Source organism: Sabethes cyaneus, chromosome 1 (assembly GCF_943734655.1).
Source record: "Sabethes cyaneus chromosome 1, idSabCyanKW18_F2, whole genome shotgun sequence".
NCBI classification, from domain to species: domain Eukaryota; kingdom Metazoa; phylum Arthropoda; class Insecta; order Diptera; family Culicidae; genus Sabethes; species Sabethes cyaneus.
In genome coordinates, this window is record NC_071353.1 from 104,217,545 (window position 1) to 104,244,993 (window position 27,449).

The 27,449-nt window shown below is 41.8% G+C and overlaps 1 protein-coding gene across 1 annotated transcript in view; it reads right to left on the reverse strand.

Moving 5' to 3' along the window:
- The window catches only part of LOC128746044 (low-density lipoprotein receptor-related protein 4), a 63,976-nt gene extending 36,870 nt beyond the window's left edge, over nt 1-27,106 (reverse strand). Inside the window, exon 1 of the mRNA XM_053843094.1 lies at nt 26,983-27,106. Coding sequence (XP_053699069.1) covers nt 26,983-27,106 — 124 coding nt within the window. The remainder of the gene's footprint in view (nt 1-26,982) is intronic.
- Nucleotides 27,107-27,449: the final 343 nt, after the last annotated feature.

Below are 27,449 nucleotides of genomic sequence, written 5' to 3' on the forward strand. Positions count from 1 at the left end.
CTAGTACGGTCGAAAGCTTAGGCAGTGCGGTTCTTCGTCTATGGACGATTTTTCGTGTGTTGTGTGACAGCCAAGAAGCCGTTCGACGGCTTCTTTTGTCAGATTATCTTTTGCTGCGACCGTTGGCTGCCAACCCGCTTCTAGCGACGCCTAAGCTGTACCACCACTTCATGACGGCATCGAAAAGCAGCGCCGAGCAAACTACGCGCTTCGCTTTATTCTGGCAACGCTCAACCATCGCTAGTGCAACGGCTCAACACTGCCACGCCGCCATCGTAGCATCACGTTGCCGAACAACGCTGTTCGATGTCATCGTGCACGTGAATTTTAAAACTCGACCACACACACCCACCCACACACACACATACACACACATACACACACATACACACACACATACACACACATATATACACGCACACATATATACACACACATATACACACACACATATACACACACACATATACACACACATATACACACACACATATACACACATATATATATATATATACACACATACATATACACACACACATATACACACACGCACACACATACACACACACGCACACACATACACACACACGCACACACATACACACACGCACACACATACACACACGCACACACATACACACACACGCACACACATACACACACACACACACACTCACACACACGCACACACATACACACACACGCACACACATACACACACACGCACACACATACACACACACACACACACACACACACTCACACACACACATACACACACACACACACCCACACACACACACACACGCACACACACACACACACACACACACACACACACACACACACACACACACACACACACACACACACACACACACACACACACACACACACACACACACACACACACACACACACACACACACACACACACACACACACACACACACACACACACACACACACACACACACACACAGGATGGTAAATGGTTGAATAATGCGCTCCAGAACTATCACGAAGTTCCACAGCCTCTTATTTAGCAACTCCTATCTCTACCTCCTCGTGGTACCATCCGGGATACGCTCCTTAGTGGAAATCGGACAACCGGTGAAAACTAGGGTCGTATGCGGACAGAGAAGGGGGCACTCATGCGAAGGCTGAGTGTAAACTCTCCGCCTGCAAATGACGGATCTCGGTAGAAGCATGTTCGATGAACCTGAAAATACCGAGAACCTGAGCAGAGGGTCCAAAGCCCCCAAAGGAGGATGGTTTTAATAGCTTTTATCCATGGCTAAAAGTAAAAACATGAATGGATAAACCCCTAATCCAAGGTGTCATGCGACCCGTGCCGAGGGATGAATGGTGGGGGGGGTTCTATAAATACTCAGCCTCAAACGGAGCCTGTGGAGTACCAGAGCGCCCTCCACAGTAATCAGCCCTTACCGCATCATGAGGGGCTCTGATGTGGCGGACTTTTCTTTCCCCTCAACTCGTGGGATTCTTATGGAAGACAAAATCAAAAATACAACAAGTGTGGATACGGTGGAAAACCCGTTCGCTAGAGGAGGCATCCTGCGTTCTCCACCAAGGGTGGAGAAGGATGCAACTAGGAGCGCTAGTGTGGGTGGCAAAGGCAGCGGTATGCCTACCACGCCGGACACAGCGATGAACGGCCCAGCGCTTATCAGGGCGATGGAGAAAAATAGAGACGCTGTACCTAAAGTGGTAGCAGCGTCACAGCAGCTCGAGGTAATAATCGAGTTTACGTCAGGTCGCGGCAATTTCTCCAAGGACCTGAAGCAGAGCTTGCTCATGCTTCGGAGAACCTTGAATGCAGCGACCAAAACGCACAACGACCTCGTGGCGCGTGCAGGAGAGGCTAAGAAGGTGACCGTGAAGGCGTCGAAGGCAGTACAAACGGACGCTTGCCCGTTGACGGAGTGTCGTAACGCGGCCCAGGAGGCTACGGAAAGCGCTACCAGCAGCGGTAAGGCATCCGCCAAGCGCCCGAGACAGTCCCCGGGGGATAGCACCCCTGGCGGACCGAAAAAACGCCTGATCGGTAAAAGCCCTCAGGCTAGCGGGTTGGAAGAGCTAACCGATGAACCAGCGGGAAGCTCCAAGACAGGTGGCCCGTGGACCGAGGTTAGGGCCAAGAGAAAAGGCGGAGGAGGCTCCAGTAAAAAAACTGCTCCACCTAAACCGGCAAGAAAGCGAGCGAAGAAGGGCGACGCTCTTATCCTGAAAACCGACGGGTCGAAATACTCGGAGGTTCTGAAGGCCATGAGAGGAGACGCCCTACTCAAGGATCTGGGCGCGGACGTACGGAGCATCCGCCGCTCACGCACGGGCGATATGATCCTCGAGTTAAAGAAGGACGCCACAAAGAAGAGTTCCGCATACAAGCCCATAGCGGAAGGAGTGCTCGGGGACGGCGTGAAGGTACGTGCTCTCACACCAGAAGTGACTCTCCAGCTTAAGAACCTGGACGAGATCACCGAAGTGCGTGAGGTCGTACAAGCTCTCAAAGAGCAAAGTGGAGTGGTGGTGGCAACCGAGGCGGTTCGTCTACGCAAGGGTCCGGCCGGGACCCAGGTAGCCACCATACGACTTCCGCTGATTGACGGAAACAAAGCCCTGAAAGCTGCTAGGCTAAAAGTGGGGTGGTCGGTATGCCCACTGAGCGTGTCCAAGCAGTCGGAAGCTTGCTTCCGGTGTTTCGAGCACGGACATAAAGCCTGGAACTGCAAGGGGCCAGATAGGAGCCAGTTGTGCAGGAGATGTGGCAGTGCTGGCCATAAAGCAAAGGACTGCGCGGAGCCTCCTAAGTGCCTGATCTGTACCGGTAAACGGGACGCAAAGCACGTAACGGGAGGTCCAAGGTGCCCGGCCGGTGTGCCGGCGACTAAGCCACGTTCATAGTGCAAGTGACACAACTCAACCTGAACCACTGCAGCACAGCTCAGCAGCTGTTACACCAAGCAGTTTCTGAGTCAGCAATGGACATTGCCATAGTCTCGGATCCATATCGCGTCCCTGCCGGAAACGGCAACTGGGTCTCGGATAGGTCTGCGACGGCGGCTATATGGACAACAAGCAGGTTCCCGGTTCAGGAGGTTGTGTCAACTGCAGACGAGGGATTTGCGGTTGCCAAAGTGGGTGGAGTGTTCTACTGCAGTTGTTATGCTCCGCCGAGTTGGTCTATCGAGCAGTTTACGCGGATGGTAGACCGAGTATCAGTTGTGCTGACTGGTTTAAGGCCGGTGGTTGTGGCGGGCGACTTTAACGCTTGGGCGGTAGAGTGGGGAAGTCGTCGCACGAACCATAGGGGTCGGATTCTGCTTGAAGCTCTGGCAAAGCTCAACGTAGATCTGGCCAACGTCGGCAACACACGTACCTTCAGTAGGAACGGTGCGGAGTCTATCATCGACGTGACTTTCGGCAGTCCTGGTCTGATAGGAGACTGGCGGGTAGATAATGGCTACACTCACAGTGACCACCAGGCGGTCCGCTATGGTGTCGGTCAGATAACGAGGCGGCAGGCGGCGAGTAGGGCCAACACTCCAACCACCCGTGGATGGAAGACATCATACTTCGATCCCGAAGTATTTGTGGAAGCGATCCGGAGAGAGTGCGGTGATGGCGGTATGCCCGATCCGAACGCTGATCATTTGGTTGAGGTACTGTCGCGAGCATGTGACGCTACCATGCCTAGGAAAGGTCGTCCTAGGTATGGCAGGTCACCGGCTTACTGGTGGACAGATGAAATTGCGGAACTCCGCGGAGCGTGCTTTCGTGCGAGGAGAATTATGCAAAGAGCTCGTTCGGATGAAAGCAGGGCTGAATGTCGAGTAGCACTTGTTGCTGCACGCGCAGCGCTTAAGAGCGGGATAAAAGCTAGTAAACGAGCCTGCTTTGAAAGGTCATGTGCTAGTGCCAATGCGAACCCGTGGGGTGATGCCTACAGAGTCGTAATGGCAAAGACCAAGGGTGTGATGGCGCCCGCTGAGCAATCGCCAGAGATGCTGGAGCGGATCATCGAGGGCCTCTTTCCGCGCCACGAGCCAAGGCCCTGGCCCCAGGCCGCTGAGTCGTCCCACGGCCGACGTTCCAGTATCTCAGACCATAGCGTAGGATGGTCGGCCTCCCAGCCGAACATCCAAAGTAACGTGGGCGACGGCGGTTTGGAGGTCGGGGACGAAGTGACGGTTACGAACGAGGAACTCATTGATATCGCTAAATCCCTAAAGGTGAGCAAGGCACCGGGGCCAGACGGTATCCCGAATATGGCCATTAAAGCGGCTATTTTAGAGGCTCCCGAATTATTCGGGGCAGTAATGAATAGATGCCTGGAAGCTAGCCACTTCCCGGACAGATGGAAGCGACAGAACCTGGTCCTATTGCCGAAGCCGGGAAAACCTCCGGGTGTCCCCTCGTCATATAGGCCGATATGTCTACTCGATACTGCCGGCAAGGTGCTGGAGAGGGTTATCCTTAACAGACTCGTACAGTACACGGAGGGTACAAACGGTCTGTCAAGGAACCAATTCGGCTTCCGAAAAGGCAAATCTACGGTGGATGCCATCTAGTCTGTCACTAAGACAGCCGAGGTGGCAATCCAGCCCAAGAGGACAGGTATTCGTTATTGCGCAGTTGTCACGCTCGACGTGAGAAATGCGTTTAATAGCGCTAGCTGGGACTCCATAGCCAGCTCGCTTCGGAGCGTCCAAGTGCCGGTGTCGCTGTACAGAATTCTGGAAAATTATTTCCAGAATCGTGTGCTATGCTACAACACGGAGGAGGGTCAGAAATGCGTTCCAATCACCTCAGGGGTTCCGCAAGGTTCCATACTGGGCCCGGTGTTGTGGAACGTCATGTATGACGAGGTGTTGAAGCTAAAGTTTCCGGTAGGGGTGGCGATTGTCGGCTTTGCGGACGATATCACCTTGGAAGTCTACGGTGAATCTATCAGAGAGGTTGAGTTGACGGCTGCCCACTCTATAAGCATTGTTGAAGATTGGATGCGATCCAGGAAACTGGACCTAGCGCATCATAAAACGGAGGTTATCGTGGTTAACAACCGCAAGTCGGTGCAGCAAGCAAGTATCAGTGTCGGGGACTGCACTATTTCGTCAATGCGGTTCTTAAAACTCCTTGGAGTCATGGTCGATGACAAGCTCAAGTTCGGGAGCCACGTCGACTATGCCTGCAAGAAGGCTTCCACAGCTATTTCGGCATTGTCTCGTATGATGTCTAATAGCTCTGCGGTATATGGCAGCAAGCGAAGGCTTTTAGCCAACGTGATCCAGTCCATACTCAGGTATGGCGGGCCGGTGTGGTCATCGGCGTTAGGTACCAAAAGCTATCTAGCCAAGCTGGAAAGCACCTATCGTCTCATGTGCTTAAGAGTGGCGAGTGCGTATCGCACAGTTTCACATGACGCAATCTGCGTCTTAGCGGGTATGATGCCTATTGGTATCATCATCAGCGAGGACGTAGAGTGCTTCCACCAACGTGGAACTAGAGGCATACGGAGTACCACAAGATCGGCCTCGATGATCACATGGCAGCGGGCATGGTCTGATTCCACAAAAGGCCGGTGGACACATAGACTTATCCCGAAACTATCCGGATGGGTCAACAGGCGTCATGGCGAAGTCAACTTCCACCTGACACAGATTCTGTCATGGCATGGTTGTTTTAGACAGTATCTGCACAAATTTGGGCATGCGGAGTCCCCCGAGTGTCCCGAATGCGCGGACGTTGAGGAAACTGCAGAACATGCTTTCTTCATATGCCCTCGTTTCGAGGGCGTGAGAAGCAACATGATGGCAGTTAGCGGACAGGACACTACTCCGGATAACTTAGTCCAAAGGATGTGTTCTAGCTCGGACGTCTGGGGTGCGGTGAATGCGGCTGCTACCCAGATCGTACTTGAGCTACAAAGCCGCTGGAAAGCCGATCAACGGCGAATAAACAGCCTAACTACCATAGTCCAGTAGTTATCTAAGAGCGTGCGTTAAGCACAATAGCCCCTCCCTGAAGTAATACCGATAAGGTGGTTCCAGGGGGGATTGAGGCTGGAGACTCGAGTAGGGTTTTAGTGGGTCTGGATCTTCACGATCTTCACGGGATACCAAACCCCACTCCCTGAGCTGTCTTCTCAGGTGTCTGATAGCAGATTTCCCCACTCGTTAAAAAAAAAACACACACACACACACACACACACACACACACACACACACACACACACACACACACACACACACACACACACACACACACACACACACACACACACACACACACACACACACACACACACACACACACACACACACACACACACACACACACACACACACACACACACACACACACACACACACACACACACACACACACACACACACACACACACACACACACACACACACACACACACACACACACACACACACACACACACACACACACACACACACACACACACACACACACACACACACACACACACACACACACACACACACACACACACACACACACACACACACACACACACACACACACACACACACACACACACACACACACACACACACACACACACACACACACACACACACACACACACACACACACACACACACACACACACACACACACACACACACACACACACACACACACACACACACACACACACACACACACACACACACACACACACACACACACACACACACACACACACACACACACACACACACACACACACACACACACACACACACACACACACACACACACATAGATATCTATACCTATAAAGAAGGATTTCTGTCTGTCTGTCCTGTGTTCCTTATAGAATCAAAAACTACTGAACCAATCGGCGTGAAAATTTGCATGTAGAGGTTTTTGGGGCCAGGAAAGGTTTTAGTGATGGTTAGAGACTCTGCATAACTCGAGAACTAATCAAGCAAATAGAACCAAATTTGGCATGTGGGTGTTTACGGTGACAAGAATTTATTCTAGGGTAATTTGAGACCCCTCCCCTCTTTATAAGGGGAATTATAACTCCTCTCCCCTTTAAGAGGGGGGGTTTCCATACAAATTTCCTCATAACTCGAGAATTAATCAAGCAAATGGAACCAAATTTGGCATGTGAAGGTTTTCGAGAGCAAGAAAATTTTCTATGGTGAATTAGGACCCCTCCCCACTTTAAGAGGAGGGGCTCCTGTACAAATGAAATACAAATTTCCTCATAACTCGAGAACTAATCAAGCGAATTGAACCAAATTTGGCATATGTGTGTTTTTGGAGACAATTTTTTTTTCAATGATGAATTGGGACCCCTCCCCACTTTAGGAGGGGGGCTCCAATACAAATGAAATACAAATTTCCTTATAACTCGAGAGCTAATCCAGCAAATGGAACCAAATTTGGCATGTAGATGTTTTTGGAGGCAAGAATTTTTTCTATGATGAATAAGAACCTCTCCCCACTTTAGGAGGGGGGGCTCCTATACAAATGAAATACAAATTTCCTCATAACTCGAGAACTAATCAAGCAAATAGAACCAAATTTGGCATGTGGGTGTTTTCGGTGACAAGAATTTATTCTATGGTAAATTGAGACCCCTCCCTCTTTATAAGGGGAATTGTAACTCCTCTCCCCTTTAAGAGGGGGGGCTTCCATACAAATTTCCTCATAACTCGAGAACTAATCAAGCAAATGGAACCAAATTTGGCATGTGAAGGTTTTCGAGGGCAGGAAAATTTTCTACGGTGAATTAGGACCCCTCCCCACTCTAAGAGGGGGGGCTCCTGTACAAATGAAATACAAATTTCCTCCTAACTTGAGAACTAATCAAGCAAATAGAACAACATTTGGCATGTGGGTGTTTTTTTTTGGTGACAAGAATTTATTCTATGGTGAATTGAGACCCCTCTCCTCTTTATAAGAGGAATTATAACTCCTCTCCCCTTTAAGAGGGGGGGCTTCCATACAAATTTCCTCATAACTCGAGAACTAATCAAGCAAATGCAACCAAATTTGGCATGTGAAGGTTTTCGAGAGCAAGAAAATTTTCTATGGTGAATTAGGACCCCTCCCCACTTTAAGAGGAGGGGCTCCTGTACAAATGAAATACAAATTTCCTCATAACTCGAGAACTAATCAAGCGAATTGAACCAAATTTGGCATATGTGTGTTTTTGGAGACAATTTTTTTTTCAATGATGAATTGGGACCCCTCCCCACTTTAGGAGGGGGGCTCCAATACAAATGAAATACAAATTTCCCCATAACTCGAGAACTAATCAAGCAAATAGAACCAAATTCGGCATGTGGAGGTTTTTGGAGGCAAAAATATTTTCTACGGTGAATTAGGATCCTTCCACACTTCAAGAGGGGGGGCTTCTACACAAATGAAATACAAATTTCCTCATAATTCGAGAACTAATCAAGCAAATGGAACCATATTTGGCATGTGGGTGTTTTTGGAGGCAACCATTTTTCCCATTATGAATTAGGACTTCTTACCTTTTTATGAGGGGGGGGGGGCTCCCATTCAAACGAAATACAAATTTGCTCATAACTTTAGAACTAATCAAGCAAATGGAATCAAATTTGGCATGTGAGAGTTTTAGATGGCAGAATTTTTTTTCTGTGGTGTATTACGACCCCTTTCCCTTTTAAGAGGGTGGGCTCCCATACAAATGAAATACAAATTTCCTTATAATTTGAGTATCAAGCAAATGGAACCAAATTTAGCATGTAGGAGATTTTTGAGTCTTGAATTTATTTTATGATAGTTAGAGACCTCTTACCCCTGTGGTAGGGGGATATGGACTCTCATACAAATAAAACAGAAATTTTTGCGAAACTCATAAACTAATCCAACTCGAGAAATTCGAGACTCTTCCATAAAACATTAATCAATAACAAGACCACAAAAACTATCTATAGTAACACTGGATCATTCAGGACGAGCCGGTCGCGAGTGTTGCCGGTGACCCGCCGTCGGAAGCGCCGCCCACTGGGGGGCTTGCAAAACTCGAGATAGTGGCAAAGATCATCCGAGATTCATGATTTATGTACAACACAGGTTAATTTGTGGCAATACGAAGTTTGTCGGGTCAGCTAGTATATATATATATATATATATATATATACACCCCCACACACAGGGGCGAACTGGCAAATGCCCGTTGGGCCCCAGTAAAAATTTCGTTGTTACACAAAATGAGATGTTCCAAAATTTTTATTTCAGTTGAACTCTTTCTACGACTCACGAATGTTTGATGGCTGGGGCCCCATGATTTATGAAATCAACCGATTTGATGATTGAAAATTCAGCGTCAAATAGGACTATTAGGGCCCCGAACTTTAAACCAAAATTTCTCTTTCAATTAAACTTTTTCTATGACTCACGAATGTTCGATTGCTGGGGCCCCATGATTTATGAAAGCATTTAAGTTGAGCTGTTGGGGTCCAAGCTCCGAAAATATTACCAGCTTCAATTCTGAGTATTTAAAAGTAGAATTAGTATTTCATCCGCAGATATTGAACTGTCGGCTTAAGCTCCATACTCAGTTTACTTTAGTGGCGACGGTCCGTCATCATCCTCGATAGCGCACATCTATCAGTGCGAAGTGCGATGTCTACTCCGAAGTCTACGGCCTCTTCTTGATTCTCTGCTTAAAATAATTTTGGCTACTCTTTCGTCGGGCATTCTAGACACGTGACCAGCCCAGCGCAGACTGCCACACTGTACTATCTTCATTATAACAGCATATTTGCATTCTTAATATAGCTCGTGGTTCAGGTCTGGTAGCGTCTGCGCTACACTCCATTTTGGGTTTTGCCAAATTTTACGCTAAAACCCCAAGCATTCGTCGATCAGCTTCTTTGAGCGTCCATGATTCGTGTCCGTAAAGGGCCATCGAGAGGATTAGTGTTCTCTAGAGCGTCAGTTTTATGCGAATTTGCAAGCTACGGAACTCCAGCTACAAAATGTAATGCCTGCGTAAAGGCCAATTCGCAGCTGCAATCAGTCGTTTTATTTTGCGACTTACATTGTTGTCACATATCACGAGCATTCCAAAATATAGGGGAGTGTCGTCGTGGTTGGGCCACGTTTTGGAATTCGTCCATAACTTTCGTTTCAATAGGAATTTTGGAAATCTAAATACATCGTTGCAAAGGTCTAAGAATAAGGTATATTTCCGGAAAGTTTTGAATTGATTGCTTGAAAAATAAAAAAGTTATAGGCATTTACGTGAAGACGAAAAATGTTGTCATAGTCGGCCCATGTTGTACAGGTTGGGCCACCGCAGAAAATCTAAGACATACGTATTGAAATTCTATATAGAAACATGAAAAGAATGAGTTCCACGAACAACGGCTCAAATAGATACAAATACCCTATTTTTAATTGCATTCTTGCGAAATTTTGGCGATCTTGTGAAGTCAATATTGCTACAATCGCCTTTTCCGAAGTGTACAACAATGAAAAAAAATAACAAAAATGTAGGTTTTTATCGTATTAATTTTGCTTTATTTCATCACATTTTACGTAACTGACATTCTCTAGCGATTATTGTGCTTCTGGGCTTAAAATTATGGTGACCCAACCATGACTAACTCAAGTGGCCCGACCTTTACAAATAACGCTTTTCTAGTATTTCACCTTAGCCTTTCCAAACACCTTACTGGACGGGATTTTTCTATAGTCTTCATGTGCAGCAATACACTTCATACATTTTCAAAATTTATCTCAATAATTGCATTTCATGAATCATTTCTTGAAGAAAAGTTCATTGCGCCTGGAAAACTTTTTTTGTAAGATTTAGTCACCGAATTCAGTACGGGTGTTTTGAATACACGATTGAAACTCACAATATTGTGAAAAGTTAGCTATCACAGTAAGCAGTTTTACAATAGTTGTATCATAGATATCATGAGTTACTAAAACTGTTAAATCGTGATGGCCCAACCATAACAGTGGCCCAACGATAACGACAATACCCTATTCAGTTCCTCTTCGACACCAACACCATTGGGATTTCCACGCCATACTTCGTTTTGGTGGTGTTAATGGTAAGTCCCAATTTCTCAATAAATGACCTAAAGGCTTATTTCGCTGCTCTATTTTTGATTTCGGTGATATCGACGTCATCCGCAAAATCAAAATGTACGTGAGGTCTCACTTGCTATTCTGACTCATAATTTTTACTCATTCAGCGTCACACGAATCCACGTAACGAGTTCTGTGGGAAAACCATGTTCTAGCGTTAGCTGTCAGCTTATTTCGTTTGACTGAATCGTATGCCGCCTTGAAATCCATAAAGATATGATGAGTCTGCAAGTTGTACTCCTGGAACTCGTCAGTTACTAGACGCAGGGTAAATATCTAATCCATCGTGAAGCGACCCTCATGAAAACCAGCTTGATACTCACCGACGAAGAAAACAGCTAACGGACTCAGTCCGGATAGGGATAGCACTATGGGCCAGAAATTAAAATTTCGGGACAAAAATATTTGCGGTTAAACAGCACATCTCAGCTCAATGTGGTCTTCGGCAACTTTTTGAATAAAAAACTGATGCATATTCCGAAGGTGTCGTCCAATATTTAAGCGTTACTTAAACAACAATTTAAGTAATAACTTTTTGAGTAAACTTTTATTCACCTTTTTGGTTTCAAAATATTAAAGATAAACCAATTTTAGGTAATTTTTCTGAAGATATGAAACTTTTACCTTTTACCCATTTTCTGCAATAGACCTTTGTTTATAAACGACCCCTCAATTCACATTTCTTCTTGTAACATGTTTATTTCAACAGGCAGCTCAATGTGATGTTCTAGAAAATATTTGGCACATTAATGAGGAATATTTTTGCTGAAGACTGTTTTGCTTTATATGCATTAATTAATAAGATATAACTGATTTTAGGTTAAGGTTTAGGTTTAGAAAAGTTGTAATGGCCAACAATATGTAAACTTCGCAGCCTTTCTTGGTCTGATAGTCTGAAGTACCTTTTTCCTCTCGCAAGTCCAACCACAAAGCTACTTGGAGGTTACTTGACCACAACACAGAAAGTTAAATTGGTCACGAACTAATCAACGGACATGTATCGTAGAAGGAATAAAAATTCGTAACGATAGCACAACTAATAGTCGTAGTAGACATTGCCTAGCTGCAGTATACATGCCTTCAAAAGTCCCAACGGTGCATAATACAAGACGGAGTCGAATGCCACGATCCAACATATGGGCCATCACAGTTACCCCGAAATACTCGCATAAGCTGGAGGTAGCACTACCAACGGAAGATGAGTTAAGTGCAGCTACTCTTGAAGATGGCTGTACGCCCGAATAAAAATGTACAGCGAAAAAATATTGAATTTTACTGTAACAAAATATCGAAAAACCTCATAGAGACAGCGAAAAGCTCTGTAAGTTACATTGAAGTTACCATGAATATTGATGTTTTCACAATAAACTTTAATGTAAGCCGCCGATTTTACAACGAATAAGGAGGTGATTGGGTGAGGTTACAGTACATTTTTCGACTTTTTGCCATACATACGAACCCCAAAAACAGCTTTGTGATACATTCACTGTAATATAGAAGTTTTAAAAACTTTTGCAGTAAACTTACAGCATAAAGTGTTGTAAACAGTAAAATTCATAGTAATCGTAATGTTTTTACATTAATATTCGTTATGCATGATGGTTTTTTAACCTCTTGAAGAGTCAGGCCATAAGCTTAAGTAGGTTTATTACCCTCTGCTGATAGCAGCAGTAAAACCGATTATGCTGTTTTTGCTGCTTAACGGCAACTTAATCTAATAAAGCTATTCGCTTTGTTCCCTGGCTGCTTGTTTGTTTGCTGTGTAACAAGCTGAATCACCCGGACACCTTTATTAACTTGAAAATCAATAGCCGTGAGCAAAAAAGGTAAAGTTTCAGATTCACTGTCAGATCATTCTGATCGATTGGATTTACAACAGTGAATATAACAAAATACCCGGAAGAATATATAATGAAATTCCAGTCGTTTTCGTAGTTGTGCAGCACATATGCGTTTTAAATTTTATTGTGCATATTGGAAAGATAAATGGCGAAAATTAAAACGCCATCACAATCATGCAAACAAACATAATAAACAAAAACAAAATAAACATAAAAAAAACATTCTAGTTGCATTTTAACGTGAAAACCGGTTTATAATAATAATTACCTTTCTGCAACTCACAGTTTGTCTGGATAAATTGTTGTTTGTCGATCAAATAAAATATCCAATATGGTCTCGCAAAAAAAATTATTTCGATGTTGAACTTTAATATTCTTCTCACAAGAACGAGCACACTGCATACCGTTTGACAAGCAACCGCAATAAGATCAACGTTGATTGGTGTACCATGCTGTATTGCTACGCCCTATAAGTGGGGCGTTTATAAGATGAGTGTCGCAGCCAACCATTTTTATCGTTATAATATAAGTAAGCATAATAAATGTGATTTATTAACAGTTTTATTGTGGTTTTATAGCTATAGTTTATTACTTTTTTGGACTTTCAGCGCTCCGATAACGGCCAGAACGAATGTGCAATGGTTTTATTAGATTTTGTGTAGGGTATTGTCGTTATCGTCGGGCCACTGTTATGGTCGGGCCATCACGATTTTGCAGTTTTAGTAACTCATGATATCTATGATACAACCATTGTAAAACTCCTTACTGTGATAGCTAACTTTTCACAATATTGTGAGTTTCAATCGTGTCTTCAAAACACCCGTACTGAATTCAGTGACTAAATCTTACCAAAAAAAAGTTTTCCAGGCGCAATGAACGTTTCTTCAAGAAATGATTCATGAAATTCAATTATCGAGATAAATTTTGAAAATGTATACAATGTGTTGTGCTGCACACGAAGACTATAGAAAAATCCCCTCCAGTAAGATGATTGGGAAGGCTAAGATGAAATACTTGTCAGTCACGTAAAATGTGATGAAATAAAGCAAAATTAATACGATACAAACCTAGATTTTTGTTGTTTTTTTTTATTGTAGTTGTACACTTCGGAAAAGGCGATTGTAGCAATATTGATTTTACAAGATCGCCAAAATTTCGCAAAAATGCAATTAAAAATAGGGTATTTGTACCTATATGACCCGTTGTTCACGGAATTCATTCTTTTCATGTCTACGTCTTAGATTTTTTGCGGTGGACCAACCTGTACAACATGCCCGACTATGACAACATTTTTTGTCTTCAGGTAAATGCCTATAATTGTTTTATTTTCCAAGCAATCAGTTCAAAACTTTCCGTAAATATACCTTATTCTTAGACCTTTGCAACGATGTATTTAGATTTCCAAAATTCCTTTTGAAACGAAAGTTATGGATGAATTCCAAAACGTGGCCCAACCACGACGACACTCCCGTACACTTTGACTTGTGCATTTCATGTGATGTTTTTAAAAAGCATTTAAAAAGACTGACTAGGTATTAATAGTTTTCGTGTTTATAAGCCTGAATTGTGTATTATTGAATGTTTGGTATTGTACATTAAAAAGATGATGGGTTTTTTGTACCCACTTGAGGAAAACTTCACCTCAATTGGGTTTTTCCTCGTCATATCAAAAATTAAATTTAATAAATAAATAAAAAATAATAATAAATTATGTTTCGGTTTAGATTCAATGTATAATCTGATTACATTTTCATGAACAGAAGTATTATTTTGAGCATAAAAACTGCTTTTGAAATCCAAACAGTCAATGGCAACTTTTTGTACCTTAGGGTAGTTTGCCAATTGTTGCCCACCACCCAATTGTTGCCCACTTCTCAGTTTTTGAAAAATATCTGAGAATATCTGTATTATCGCAACACTCCAAATAATTAAAACACAACTTTATATCATTACCTTCAAATATATGTAAACATAGTTGTTAGCAAACAAATATTTGGCAAAAAAAATTTGCTGACAAAATCTGACTCTCAGTAGAGCCAAAATACGTCGAAAGCTTACAGTTTGGGTTAAGAAATCACTCATCAAATTTAAGCTTTAAGATCTCAACAAAAAGCAAGTTTTCTCCATCTTATTTTCTATGCCTTTAAAAATACCCGCATTCATAATGTTTGTTTAAATAAATATTTTTGTGTTCTAATGTACAGTGGTTAATAATTGGGAAAAAAATTAGGTTTTTGTCCATTTCTTGCACACCATCCACAAATGCCGCTGAGCTAGACCCTACTTTTACCATTCTTACTTGATTCAACTCTTATTGAAGTTTTACCACATACCACATACAAATATGTCTGATTAAAACAAAACAAATAATTATTGATCTGGAGACTAAATCTGCCTAATGATATTATCGGCCTGTAACAACTTTCGTGAATAGGAAATAATTTTCATTTCCGTAATCCATAGTCGATTAACGGAACAATGTGTGCGAAAGTTTGTCATGAAAAATTCTTAAGAAATGGAAATTATAACGCAAAACAATGCTTCAGCCTCTATTACAGGAAAAGGAGAAACTTATGTTATGGCTAAAAGAACTTAAAAGTCGAGGTTTCGACCTTATACGCTCGAATGAAAAAAAAAATAATCGAATAACTTTGCTATTGAAAACACAAAATCTCAACCAACAACGTATACTACGTTTAAATTTGAAAAGGAAAGATACCGGAAAACAAAGTTATATTAATTAATGTTAATTACTACATATTAATTCAATGCAATAATTTGTATACCTGTTCTAGTGAACCATTGTTCGGTGATGATCGAAATCAAATACCTACGTGATAAAATGGTAACGGTACAGTACTTATAATTGGTAAATATGCTTTTAAGGAGTTTTTCTTTATATGTCAATTTTCTGTGCTGGTATTTCTCTTAATTTCATCTTTTTCTTTGAAGTACAACAATTGGACTAAACGTGTGCAACATTAGGCATAGGACGCAAATCAAGTGGGCAACAATTGGATCTGTATACTGTTGGACAAAAACTCAAATTGCATAATATATGCAATATTTCGAGCTATGAAAACATACTAAATGTTTTACTGAAAGGTCATTTTGTTTACAGGAAAAATTTCGATTAAAGTAACGTAATAGTTTTCCCGAGAGATTAGGTGTGCAACAATTGGCAAATTACCCTAAATGGTTGTTTTTGCGCATTCATTCCACTACAAATATCAAATATATTTCCACTACTTGTTCAAGTATAATATATTTTTAACCTTCTACATTAAAAACAAATAGATTCAGTACACCGCAGATAATTCCTATAATTAAAACCCGTTCAACGATTCAGGTCAACCTGACTCGGTGGGAAAGACGCAGTATGATTGCTCGCTCGGGAAAACGGTGCCAGTTTTGGCGAATAACCTTGTGTTTAATGCTGGCTCTCCTGTTTTTCACTGCGTCGTCCCCTCCCCGGAGGGATTCTACGTTGTTCAATATTTTTTCCCCCGTGCTTCGATACCGTGTTCAGGAGTCTGGCTATCGAATCTGCTACCAAGCATCCCGCAGAGCTTTTGCTCCCTTTTCCAAGCGGGGCTTCTGGTGTATGTAGATTTTAAAAGCTCGCCTACTACGCTCAAACAGAGCGCATGCCTCGTAGAGGAAATTTTAGTTTCATTCAATTTTGAGAATGCCAATGAAAATCGGAATAACAATTTTTGCTATCCGTTTTACGACAGCGGATATAGTCTAAGTGCAATTTTAGGCTTAATTCCATTTTCCATTGCCTATCCCGTTACGGCTACATAAAGTAAATATAAATAATTAAATAGAAAGCAAAATATAAGCTGCATTACACTGTGTTTCCTTCGCGATGATGTTAGTCACGTAGGACTTTGCTAAGGAAGAAGGAAGCTAAATCGGCGTGGGTGTGTTATTTCATTCATTTTGCAACACCACCACCATCATCATCATCATCCTCAGCAACGTGTTCATCACCTGTCTCGTTGCGCTGTGCTGTGCTCAGAATTCGGTGCTCCCAACGGAGTCTCACACGTGTGACCTGGTGGCACGCGAGTAGCACAGACTATAGTTTGTTGAACAAATCTACCAAGTTGTTAAACACTGGTAGGTACCTACAAATGGCCGGTTTACCCTTTTCATTGAACGAACTGTTATTCCATAGCATAATAGCTCAATTTAGTAGATAATTTGAAACAAAACGTTTCAAACATTTCCTAGTAGGTACACGATTCTCAACCAATTTAGCACAATCACGTGCATGACCCAAAGCGGTCCAGCGAACGACTGAGAGTGATAATGCCATCAAACAACCAGCAGAATTTGCATTCGAAATGTAACCCGTTTCCCAGCGCTAATGCTGCAGCTGAGCTTGCTGATTGATTGAGTGTGCTATTCTAAAATTAGCAAATTGGCTTCTGGGAACACTGCTCCGCAGTGCGCGAACAGTTCGCCGCAATGCATCGCCCTAACACGGAATATTTGCAGAATTTTGTCAATTGAGAAAAACTGTAGTGGGAGCGGTAATCGGTAATTTTGTAATCATACATGTTAATACATGAGGTTCAATCGCTGATACCGGATTTATTTGGCAGATAGAATGTAATCTTAAACCAAAATGCGGTTCAAAACCGTTTCTCAAGCGGTTATGTGGGTCTGCCTGGTAAGGCCAATCCCATCTATTTTTCAATTCCCCTATCAATCTGTAGTTACTCACTCTTGACATTGGAACAACCACGGGAAGCTCACGGCTAACACATAATAATTTAGCATGGAGCACGTGTTGTAGCATTTGGGCTATGGAGACAACACTCTAACCTAGATACAAAAAAAAACCTTTTTTGACGTAGACTACTTCTGCAACTAACTGAATTGGAATTTACTCAATTGAAACTAACTGAAATTAAACTCTAGCTTACCACAAAAATACATTGTAAACTATAGTTTTAATAAAACAAAATTGTTCTAGTGACATCTTTTGCACCATCATATAACAATGTGTTCATTCTAAAAATAATACAGTAATATCTCGATATAAAGCAACTCTATTTTTGTTTCGAAGTTACGTTATCTCGAGGTAAAAGTAATGTTACACCAAGTTACATTATAGCGAAGCTGCTTTGAATCGAAGTTGTTTTGTATCGCGGTATTACTGTTTAATAATAGTAGATTGATAAACGACTGAATAATGTGTAGCGTCGCTGCCTTGCACACCTGTAGGTTTAATAGACCCTACAGTAGTTCACAGCCTCTTATTCTGCAACCTACCTCCTTGTAGTACCAGCCGGGATACCTTGGTTTAGATCTGGTGACCATGGCTGGCTTGGTGACCAAGCCAAGGTCGCATGCTAACAGGGAAGGAGGGCTCCTTCGAGCTTCGTTGGTCCTCCGGCGAAACAGGGGTTGGTGTTGCAGGCTTTGCAAGCCGTCACCACGAAAAACAATTAATCAATAAAGAACAAGGAAATTCGGACTGGAACAATCGGAATAGACCCACGTGACGTAAAAGACAATGGATTGGTAACTCGGGACGTGGAACTGACGATCTCTCAACTTCCAAGGGAGCACTGGAGTGCTCCCCACCAAACATTTTTGTCAACGAATATCTTATTATACTATTGTACAGCTAATTCCTGTGGAACAAGTGCTTGATAAGCTATTATACAACAAACATGTTGCTTGAGTCTCCGACGTATTGAAGAGCCGCAAGTTCGACGTCGTAGCACTGCAGAAGATGGCCTAGAAGAGCTCATCGGTACGTACGTTCAGAGATGAACAACGTGCACAGCCCTCACCTCAGAAGTACCGATGACGACAAGGATGAATTCTACGCGCAGTTGGAGAGTGAATACGACCGCTGCCCAAAATATGATATCTAGATCATTATCGGGGATTTCAATGCTCAGGTTGGCCAGGAGGAAGAACACAAGCCGGTAATTGGAGGGTTCAGCGCACACCAGTTTAACAATGAAATAAGACATATAAGACTTATAGATTCCACCAAGAATATGGCCGAACGTTGTACCTTCTTCCAGCACAGATTCCTATCCCAAATAGAACACTTTAGGTCCATTTAGTTGTAGCAACCGGATTAGGACAGAAATTAGTCATATTTCGCTTACCACAACAACTTTATAACAACTGTGGTAGTAGGGATGGAAGTATACCTGGAAGTCATCAAATCAGACAGAACCATCGACCAAGTTTTGATCGACACTCGGCACTTCTCAGACATCATCGACGCCAAATCCTATCAAGGCGCTAACGTTGACTCGGACCACTACCTAGAGATGGTTAAGATGCGCCCATAACTCCCCGTTGTTAACAACATTTGGTACCCAGCCCCAGCCTCGGTTAGATCTCGTGCGGCTGAGGCAGCCCCTCTTGAGGACTGCTGGAACAACATCAAAATAGCCATCAGCAGTGTGGCGGAGAGCTTCATCGAGCATGTGGCACGGAATCAGCGGAACGATTGAATGTAGGAGGGGGATAGATGAGAAAAACGCTGCGCGCGGGCCAGGATGCGCAATGCCTCACGTCAGAACATGGAAAGGCACAAACAGAAAAAGATGCAGCGAAACCAAATCTTCCGGGAAAAAAGCGCTACATGGAAGAGGAGGAATATGCAGAGTTCGAGCGGCCGCGTCGTTTTCAGAAAACGCGGAAGTTTTTTCAAAAACCGAATGAATCGCGCAAAGGCTTTGTGGCACTTCGATGAACACCCCGAAACGGTCATTGGCCTTATTAACCATTACTATAGTACCAAATTGGGGCACAGGATTACAACTAGCCGGCTCAACTCCATCCGGCGGTCTGTAATCTGTGTACATCAATCGGGACCTGCCAGAAAAGACTAATGATCGTAAAGACTGTCGCAGTGGCCTTTTAAACCAATGTCTTTCTGGCATACAAATAACAAAATACGTCTAAATGAAAGTATATACTGGCCAGCGGAACCGAGGCCGATCAATACCGCTTGGGCAGTAGTATAATGATCGACGGCGATGAATTTGAGGTAGATGACGAATTTGTCTACCTTGGCTTACTGGTAACGGCGGACAATGATACCAACCGTGAGAATCGGAGGGGTATTATCAGCTTACTATGGGCTTCACAAGTAATAGCGGTCAAGCAAGCTAAACCCCCTTTCAAAGTGTATGCTGTATAAGACGCTTATTAGACCGGTTGTTCTCAACGGGTATGAAACATGGACAATACTCGAGAACGACCTGCGAGTACTCGTAGTTTTCGAAAGACGAGTGCCAGAGACGATCTTCGGCGGTATACAGGAGAACGGAGTATGGAGGCGGAGGATGAACGATGAACTTGCACAGCTCTAAGGCGAACCCAATATCTAAAAGGAGGCTAAAGCAGGACGGAAACGATGGGCAGGGTGAGTTGCAAGATTACCAGATAACTACCCTGCAAAAATGGTGTTTGGCTCAAATCCGGTAGGAACAAGACAAGCAGGAGCACAGCGACCAAGATGGTAGACCAGGTGGAGCAACGTCTGGGGAAAAGTACTCGGTATTCGAGAAATTGGAGGGCGGTAGCCCACAACCAAGTTAACTAGAGAACCTTGTTCAACAGGCTTTGTCTTAGGTAGGCTTCATTCTCAGCACTCTTTTTGCTACCAACGGGGTAGCAGCCACGTAGCACCGTAAATACAAACGGTAGAACTATACTTTCTTCAACAATAATGTAGATAATAATTAGCTCCACAATCTCCCTCTACACTACTTTTTCGAATTCTCTTTAGTTGAGGCGCTGTAGTCAAATGAGCATCTACTGAGCAAAAAACCAAGAATGAAGCCTGGTCTTAGGACGGCAAGCCACTTAAGTCGAAGCCGTTCTAAAAAGAACGGCTTTCGGTATTCCTCTTTGCATTGAAAGTTGGATTTTGAACACACTTGTTCAGTCACACATTTGTAGATGAGAAAAGTTACCAAAATTTCGTGGAAAAAAAAACATGAATCTTGGTTGATTCTTATTTGAATTCTAATGCTTACATAGAGTTGTTATCGATGCTAAGAATAATATAAAAATAGTTTCTAAATACATAATTCATAACTTGAACAAATATGCAGCATATATGAAATAAATAAAAAATTAAATACTATTTGCCAGACTGAAATTGAAATAGCAGCAAACTCGTACCGTCTAGGTCTACCGATTTACCTCTCGTTATACACCAGAGGAAAAGAACTGTCCATCGAAGTAATGGAATAGTAGACCATGAAAACTGGGACGGACTAAAATTGTACCTGAAATGTGTTGGAATAAAACAAGGGGTAGCTCATGAGCGTCACTAACAGTTTTGCGGGTAATATTTTGGATCGCATAGCTGCTAAGGCTTCCCGGTAGGCTCGCTACAAAAACTCGTGCCTGATCAGCACAGCTTCGGTATGGCTATTTACCGTTTGCTGCAAAAAGAAATTTACGTTGAATACGTTGACGCTTGCACGCCAACCATTTCCTAAGGTGTAGTGTATTATCGAACATCGGCTTGAATGTTGCCAATGAAAATAGAAGCCTATATTGCTAACAAGTTCTACAGTTATCCAAAACGGTATTTTTAAGAACGAAAACTATCTTATATGCAGATTAAAGAAATTTTCTTCACTCTGCTGTTCTAGTGTAATTTGAAGATAGTTTAAGCACTGACAAACTGACATGACACATAGAAGAAAATCCCTTAAAAACCATCATCCTGCACATTTTGCTTGGACACTAGCACCCTCTGTTATGCATGTCGCGGAGTAGCTTGCATTTGCAGGGTTTTATACTGAAAACTCGAAACAAAGCTCGCGCGCCGCGGTGCGGTCATGTTGCGAAACATGCTTTTTTGAAAAATGAGTAGTTTTTATTGGACGATGGAATTAACGTGAGTGTCTCGTCTGTTTGTCTGTGGTTTAAGTCAACAAAAATTCACGCGATTTCTCCAAACCTGGAACTAATAAACTTTGTTGCTACTGAGACCAAAGGTACCAAACAAGGGGTCGGTCACTCGACACATTCGTTTTTATGTTATGCGTGTCGAATTGTACCGAACATTGCTGAACTGTGCCGACATTGTGCCGTTGCTGTGCCGTAGCTTACGAAATAGAGTACCTATAAGTAGAGTGACGACATGCCATTTTAAACATCTAGAAGAGACTAACAAAAGGGTGAATGTGCAAACGTAAGCGGATCATATGAGGGCTAATTGTTTCCTAGCCTAAAGCTTACTAAAAAAAAGCTATTTGTTTGACATTTTGACAATATTATTATTTGTCATTTTTTGTTGTAAAACAATCGAATCGGATATTTCGAACGAAAAATAGACATTTCAATTCAGTTGCATGTAAAACTTCGCCTGAAGGTGTAAAATATTTCTTGTGAGGTGCGTCCACCTCACTTTTACTTTTTACTCCTTTTTACCTTTTTACTTTTATCTTTATTTCCTGTATCCTTACTCTGTTTCTAGGGACTTCTTTGCGTAATTGTGTCGGAGGTGTGCCAGTGTGTGCCGTAAACAATACCGGAGTATGCCAAAAAGTGCCGAAGAGTGCCGCGGCACAATGTGCTGAATGTCCGACCCCTTGGCACCAAGCAGTCAACAAATATACCAGCTCTTAGTAAATGTGTTCGGTCAGGCTTTCTGTAGCCATCCAACAATCGACACTTTTCAAGGCCCAATATGTAAATGAAGTTCTAATTGATTGATGAAGATGTGTAAATATTTGAAATAACAGCACAGTTTCCTATATCAAACCATAGTAAATTAGTTGTACGTAAACAGCTGTCTCTATTTTACATATTCAATATTTAGTTTACATAATTGTAACATATAAACGCGACTATGTTAGGGAATTTATGGGGGAGTACATATTTCTATATTTAATAAATTTTCCTAAATAATCTCCTTACCATGCTGAATTACCGTGCCAGCGTTAGGCCATTGTTATGGTCGAGCCATCACGATTTTACAGTTTTAGTAACTCGTGCTATCTATGTACAAGCTATTGTAAAACTTCTTACTGTGACAGCTAACTAAGTTATGGAATACAATTTTGAGGCACATAATTTTATTAATTCTCTAAATAACCTGATGGGGGTTGAATGATCCCCTGTGGTAAACAAAGCAGGTTGCAAAACAAATCTCGGAAACTAATTAAACTTCAGAAGGATGTAAATGAAATTATAACGAAAAAAGCGTCGAATATGTAAATACAGCCCGGACTCGATTATCCGGGTGCTCATTTTTATTTAATCGAAGATAATCGAATCACCCGGATAATCGAATCATCATTTTTGGTACAAAATTTTTTTTGGTGTGAAGTTTTTTGATTTTTAGGTATCAGAAATCTAGATAGAATTAACAAAAGGGCAAATGTCGCAAATGTAAACAAAACGAGTGAGAGTTACTTTTTGCTGGACCAGCATAAGAAAATCAACCCTCACTCGGTTTGTTTACGCTTGTGACATTCGCCCTTTTGTTAATTCTATCTTCAAATGTTTTATTTATTATTGATCTATCTTCCCAAAAGTCAGAAAAATCCTTACGATTTTTTCCACTGATGATCTTTTTTTGTACAATATTATTTTTTGTATGTTATGTTTTGCAATATTTTGGTATTATAAATGTTTTTTATTATTGATCAATCTCCCCTAAAGTCATAAAATTCCTTTTTTGCAATTTTTTACTGATGATTACGATGATAATAATGATGATGATAATGATGATGGTAATGATGATTTTTAAGTAAAAAAATTGATTTCATCATCGCAGGATTTATTTTTGTGTTTTTCGCCGATAAAAGGGATATAAGAAAGGAATTTTGTAGCTTTTGTAGCTATTTTGTAGCTGTTAATCAATGCTTGTCTAGTTGGAATCATCATGTAGCATGAAAATTATAACATTTGGGTTTAAAATAAATCAGTGAAAAAAAAATTTTTTTTTTTCACTCGGATAATCGAGTCTAAAAACCCGGATAATCGAATCCCCGGATAATCGAATCCCCGGTTAATCGAATCCCCGGATAATCGAGTCCGGCTTGTAAATAAAAGTCATAGTCTTAAAATATTTTTGGACGCATAAAAAATATAAAAGTTTGTATCACCCTTATACCACCCGGATTCACGGTCACTCTAAAAGTGTGAGAAAATGTGCTATAGACTGAAGTCGCTTTTCACGCGGTTTGTTTTTTATACGCGACTATTTTTACGCGAATTTCGGAATTTACGCGGTTTTTACGCGATTTTCGGAATTTACGCAGATGTGCTCAACACGTCTATTTTTTCGCGTAGTGTTGAAATCCACAAAGTTTTATTACGCGAAATTTTGGTTTTTTACGCGACTTTTGGAATTTACGCGGCTTTTTTACGCGAATTTCGGAATTTACGCGGTTTTTTCTACGCGAATTTCGGAATTTATGCGGTTTTTTTACGCAAATTTCGAAATTTACGCGGTTGTTTTTTACGTGGTTTTGATTTACGCGGACGTATCCTTCGCGTAAAAAGCGACTTGAGTGTATTTTATTGCGCTCTTCACCCTCAAATGGACTGCACAGTTATAAAGTGCAACTGTGACGAAAAGTGTGCTACTGATAATATCGCTAGTACTCTTATATCGATAATACCATCAAGCTTTATCGTCACGAAAGAATATCGAAATTTGGAGGGTTGGAAGAGAAATCTTCTTCTTGTCTTCTTATTATTTAAACGTTTTTATTCTATTTCTTATATATTTTTCCTTGTGCTGTAATATTATAGTTATTAGTTTATAACGGTAAGAAAACTTTATCAATAATCGTCATAGATTTTGATCGGCATTTCCCATCATTACAACTCTCACATCTGAGCCGACATTTGATTTGGCAGTGGTACCAGTACCAGTTGCAGGAAAAATAAATAGTATTTAATTTTTCATTTATTTTATATACGCTGCATATTTAGTCAAATTATGGCTTATGCATTTAGAAACTATTTTTATATTAATCTTAACGTCGATAATAAGTTGATGTAAGCATTAAAATTCAAATAGTAAACAACCAAGATTCATGGTGTTTTTCCACGATCTACAAATGTGTGACTGAAGAAGTGTGTTAAAAATCCAAGTTTCAATGCAAACAGCAATATTAATAAACTTCTCTAAAAGCTCTAAACCATCCGCTAAGTTGGTTTCGAGGTACGATGCTGGCCTAACAAACTAGTCGTCGTATGTTCGAACCTCGACTAGGCGGTGCTGCTAGAAAGAGTCAGTATCAGTAGGATTGTTGCACTAGCCCCATAACCAGGGATGGTTCGATCACTTTGACTCAATTTTGATTCATTTGACAGTACCGTCTCAGCCGAGCCAAATATAACAATCTTATATATGGGACATTCGTAGAATTAGTTCTAATCTACAATTTTTCTGAACGAAGTTTTGCTGTATCGTTTGTAGTTACGATGCTACAACGCTAGTAGCTCACCAGTGACTAAATGAACGTTCATTTAGTCACTAACAAGATACTAGCATTGTAGCGCCGTAACTACAAAAGATAGAGCAAAACTTTATTCAGCAAAATTATAGATAATAACCTGTTCTACAAATGTCCCATATGTAATTATGTCATATGTGGCCCCGTTAAGACGGTACTGTCAAATGAATCAAAATTGAGTCAAAGTGATCGAACCATCCCTGCCCATAACTGTCGTCTACCCTAATAGCCGGCTGTGAAGTCTGTCGCTAAAGAAGGGTCAAGTATTAGAAAGACGTTTAAGACCAAGGCTTAAAGACACCATCCATGAATAATTACGCATCTTTACGTAATACCAAATGATCATGTTTTTCCGTATCTAGGAGAGAATCAGACAAAATAGACCTTTTGTGAATTCTTCACGGTATCAAATCGACGACATTCAACACTGTTGTTGTTTTTCAAATAAATTGTTGCTATTTAGGTTTATTCTCTTGGTTTTGAGCTAATATTAATCGTATTAAGTAGATTTTACTGTGTATTTACAGGTGAATGAAGAAAATGGACTATTCTTGCACTTCGCACAGTATCGTGCGGATGAGATTTGATTCTCTTGATGTTTTGACACCATTTGGCAGCTATTTGAGTACATTTCACGGACTTAAATAGAAACTATTCTGTTTAATAAACTTTTATCATGATTTCCGGGTGGAATAGGGCAAAGGGCCCCGGCAGTGCAAGTATCCCTGAATGACGGTACTATTTATCTCTTAGAAAATGTCATCATCTGTACTATCATGTATATCATCTGTACTTGAGTACTGCCTCTCAATGTGAAAAAAGGTTTCTTTAGGAGGGTAGAGAACTGACTAATTATTAATTAATTTTATGTTTTTTATTTAATTCGAAAAACAATGAGGATATGAGGAAAATATTCCATTATTTATACAGCAACATATATTACATATCTTTTACGTTTATTTCAATTGTACAATTGAAAACTGTTGGGGTTTTTAGCACCTAACACTTGTTATTTGTTCATAAACATAGATGACATTTTTATCACGATCGAGGCATGCTACCCTGGTCCATGCTTCCGTTAGGCCAAATGAGACTTTCTGATCCAACCTCTCGTATTTGGGTTAGACTCGTTGCTCTCAACTGTGAGTGCACATTTCTCACGTCCTCACAAAACATTCATTGCTACACGGCTAAAGAAGCTTTCCAGAGACAGAAAAAGAGCGATGTCACGGGTTTCGCCATAGAGAGAGGATGTTAAAATAAGAGGAACCATCAGATGGGCATTGACGGCGCACAGTGGTTTCTCGGCGGATGTTGAAAAACACAGTTGAAGGAAAGCTTTTCTCTCTAACGACAACCGTGCTGAGATAGGCGGTCAGGAAAACCGCCCTATCCGTTCCGCTCTCCTGAGAAAGTGTGCGACTTGAACGAATAATATGAAAAATTTCCATTGATGAAAAAAGGTCCTCGTTCGAATGCAAGAGCAGAAAAGAAACGGGTCTACTTACCAATTCCAATCACCAGTAGCAATATCGAAAAGGTCGCTATCGTTCTGAAGAGCCGTCCCGAGACATTCCGGATAAATCCACTCCGACTTCTATCGATTTGTACGTTCCAAATGCAGTAGCTCATGATCACTCGTCTCGTTCTGTTTGGGGAGCGCAGATTATCGGTTGTTCCCGCTTGTTCCTTTCTATGTCCGTTCGTGCAAGAGCTCGGCCAGTTTACGAGATGGTGTAAATGGAACAAAAATCCGGGGATGACCACTATCCACCCAGTGGTAATCCGTTGTCGGGTTTTGATTGATTGGGTTGACTTGCTCAGTCGATTGCTTAAGTGGCGTTTTTCTTCACTTGTTTAACACACACGCTCGCACACACTTCGAAAACAACAATCCGACACTGGTGCTAGCTGCTTCCACGAAAAACGCCACGCGATATTAATTATGTTCCATCACTCGTGTTGTTTACAACGA